This window comes from Octopus bimaculoides, chromosome 30 (genome assembly GCF_001194135.2).
Source record: "Octopus bimaculoides isolate UCB-OBI-ISO-001 chromosome 30, ASM119413v2, whole genome shotgun sequence".
In the NCBI taxonomy this organism is placed as follows: domain Eukaryota; kingdom Metazoa; phylum Mollusca; class Cephalopoda; order Octopoda; family Octopodidae; genus Octopus; species Octopus bimaculoides.
Genome location: NC_069010.1, coordinates 4,649,898 through 4,651,137, shown reverse-complemented (window position 1 = coordinate 4,651,137; position 1,240 = coordinate 4,649,898). Strand labels below are relative to the sequence as shown.

Here is a 1,240-nt window from a genome sequence, read left to right as displayed (position 1 = left end):
AACAAACGATTCTGAAACAATTAACCCTAACCCTAAGGTTAGGGTTAGGGTTAAAGCAAATTTAAAATGAAAAAAGCAAATAAAACGAAGGTGTGGAGATTAAATATGCTTTACATCGCTTAAGCAGCCAAAGGAGTAAATATAAACAACTGAATACTTGTCAGTGATTGGTTGAAATTATCGAAATAAGACAATTTTTTACATGAAATAAATTCGAATACAAAAATATTTTTCTGTTCTATAACACAAAATAGATAAGTATACGAAGTTTGAAAGTCTTTCGGTACCAACAACACTACGTAAAACATTAATGAAAAATGTGGCCCTCGTTTTAAAAAAGATCCGTGATGGGCATTGGTGGTTGTGGTGCTGCAGCTGATGATGAGAATGCTGATGGTTGTGGGGGTTGGAGGTGATGGTGTTTGGTGGTTGTGACGATGGTGGCTGTGTTGGGATAGTTGTGGTGGTGGTGATGATGGATGGTGATGACAGGGGTAATGATGATGACGGTGGTGGTGGTGATGATGGTGGTGGTGGTGATGGTGAATACGGGTGATGATGATGATGATGGTGGTGATGACAGGGGTGATGATGATGATGATGGTGGTGGTGATGACGGATGGTGATGACAGGGGTGATGATGACGATGGTGGTGGTGGTGGTGGTGATGGTGAATATGGGTGATGATGATGATGATGGTGGTGATGACGGATGGTGATGACGGATGGTGATGACAGGGGTGATGATGATGATGGTGGTGGTGGTAGTGGTGGTGGTAGTGGTGATGACAGGTGGTGACAGTGATGACGCTGATGGCAGTGAAGACAATGTTAATGTTCAGGAGTGTGATAATGGCTACAGTAGTAGTAGTAGTAGTAGTAAAGGCGTTAAACAAGGAGATATATTAAGAGTAGTCCTCTTAAATGAAATTTACCTCGTGTGATTGGCTGTCGTTGACCTCCTGCAAATCTTTTATCATGTTCTGCAGCTCCAGTATGGACATGTGTTGGTTCATGTGGGAGTTGGTGGTGATGTAGGGATGCATTGCTGAATGGTGACCAGTAAACTTCACATCGTTGTGGAAATTGGCGCCAAACTGGGCGAGTTGGAATCGCAGAGACTCAATCGTCAGAATTCTGTGCCCCAGGGAGAAACAAAAAAAAAATAGCAGTGAATACTTCATCAAATATGGAAAACACATTTTTCTTTTAGTTTTTTTTTTTTTTTTTTTTTTTTTTTT

General features: G+C 41.1%; 1 protein-coding gene across 1 annotated transcript in view; it reads right to left on the bottom strand.

The window, feature by feature from the left end:
• Positions 1–1,240, bottom strand: part of LOC106884179 (coiled-coil domain-containing protein 74B) — a 15,633-nt gene that overhangs the window by 3,425 nt on the left and 10,968 nt on the right. The window contains exon 5 of the mRNA XM_014935417.2: positions 935–1,136. Within this exon, the coding sequence (XP_014790903.1) occupies positions 935–1,136 (202 nt within the window). The remainder of the gene's footprint in view (positions 1–934; positions 1,137–1,240) is intronic.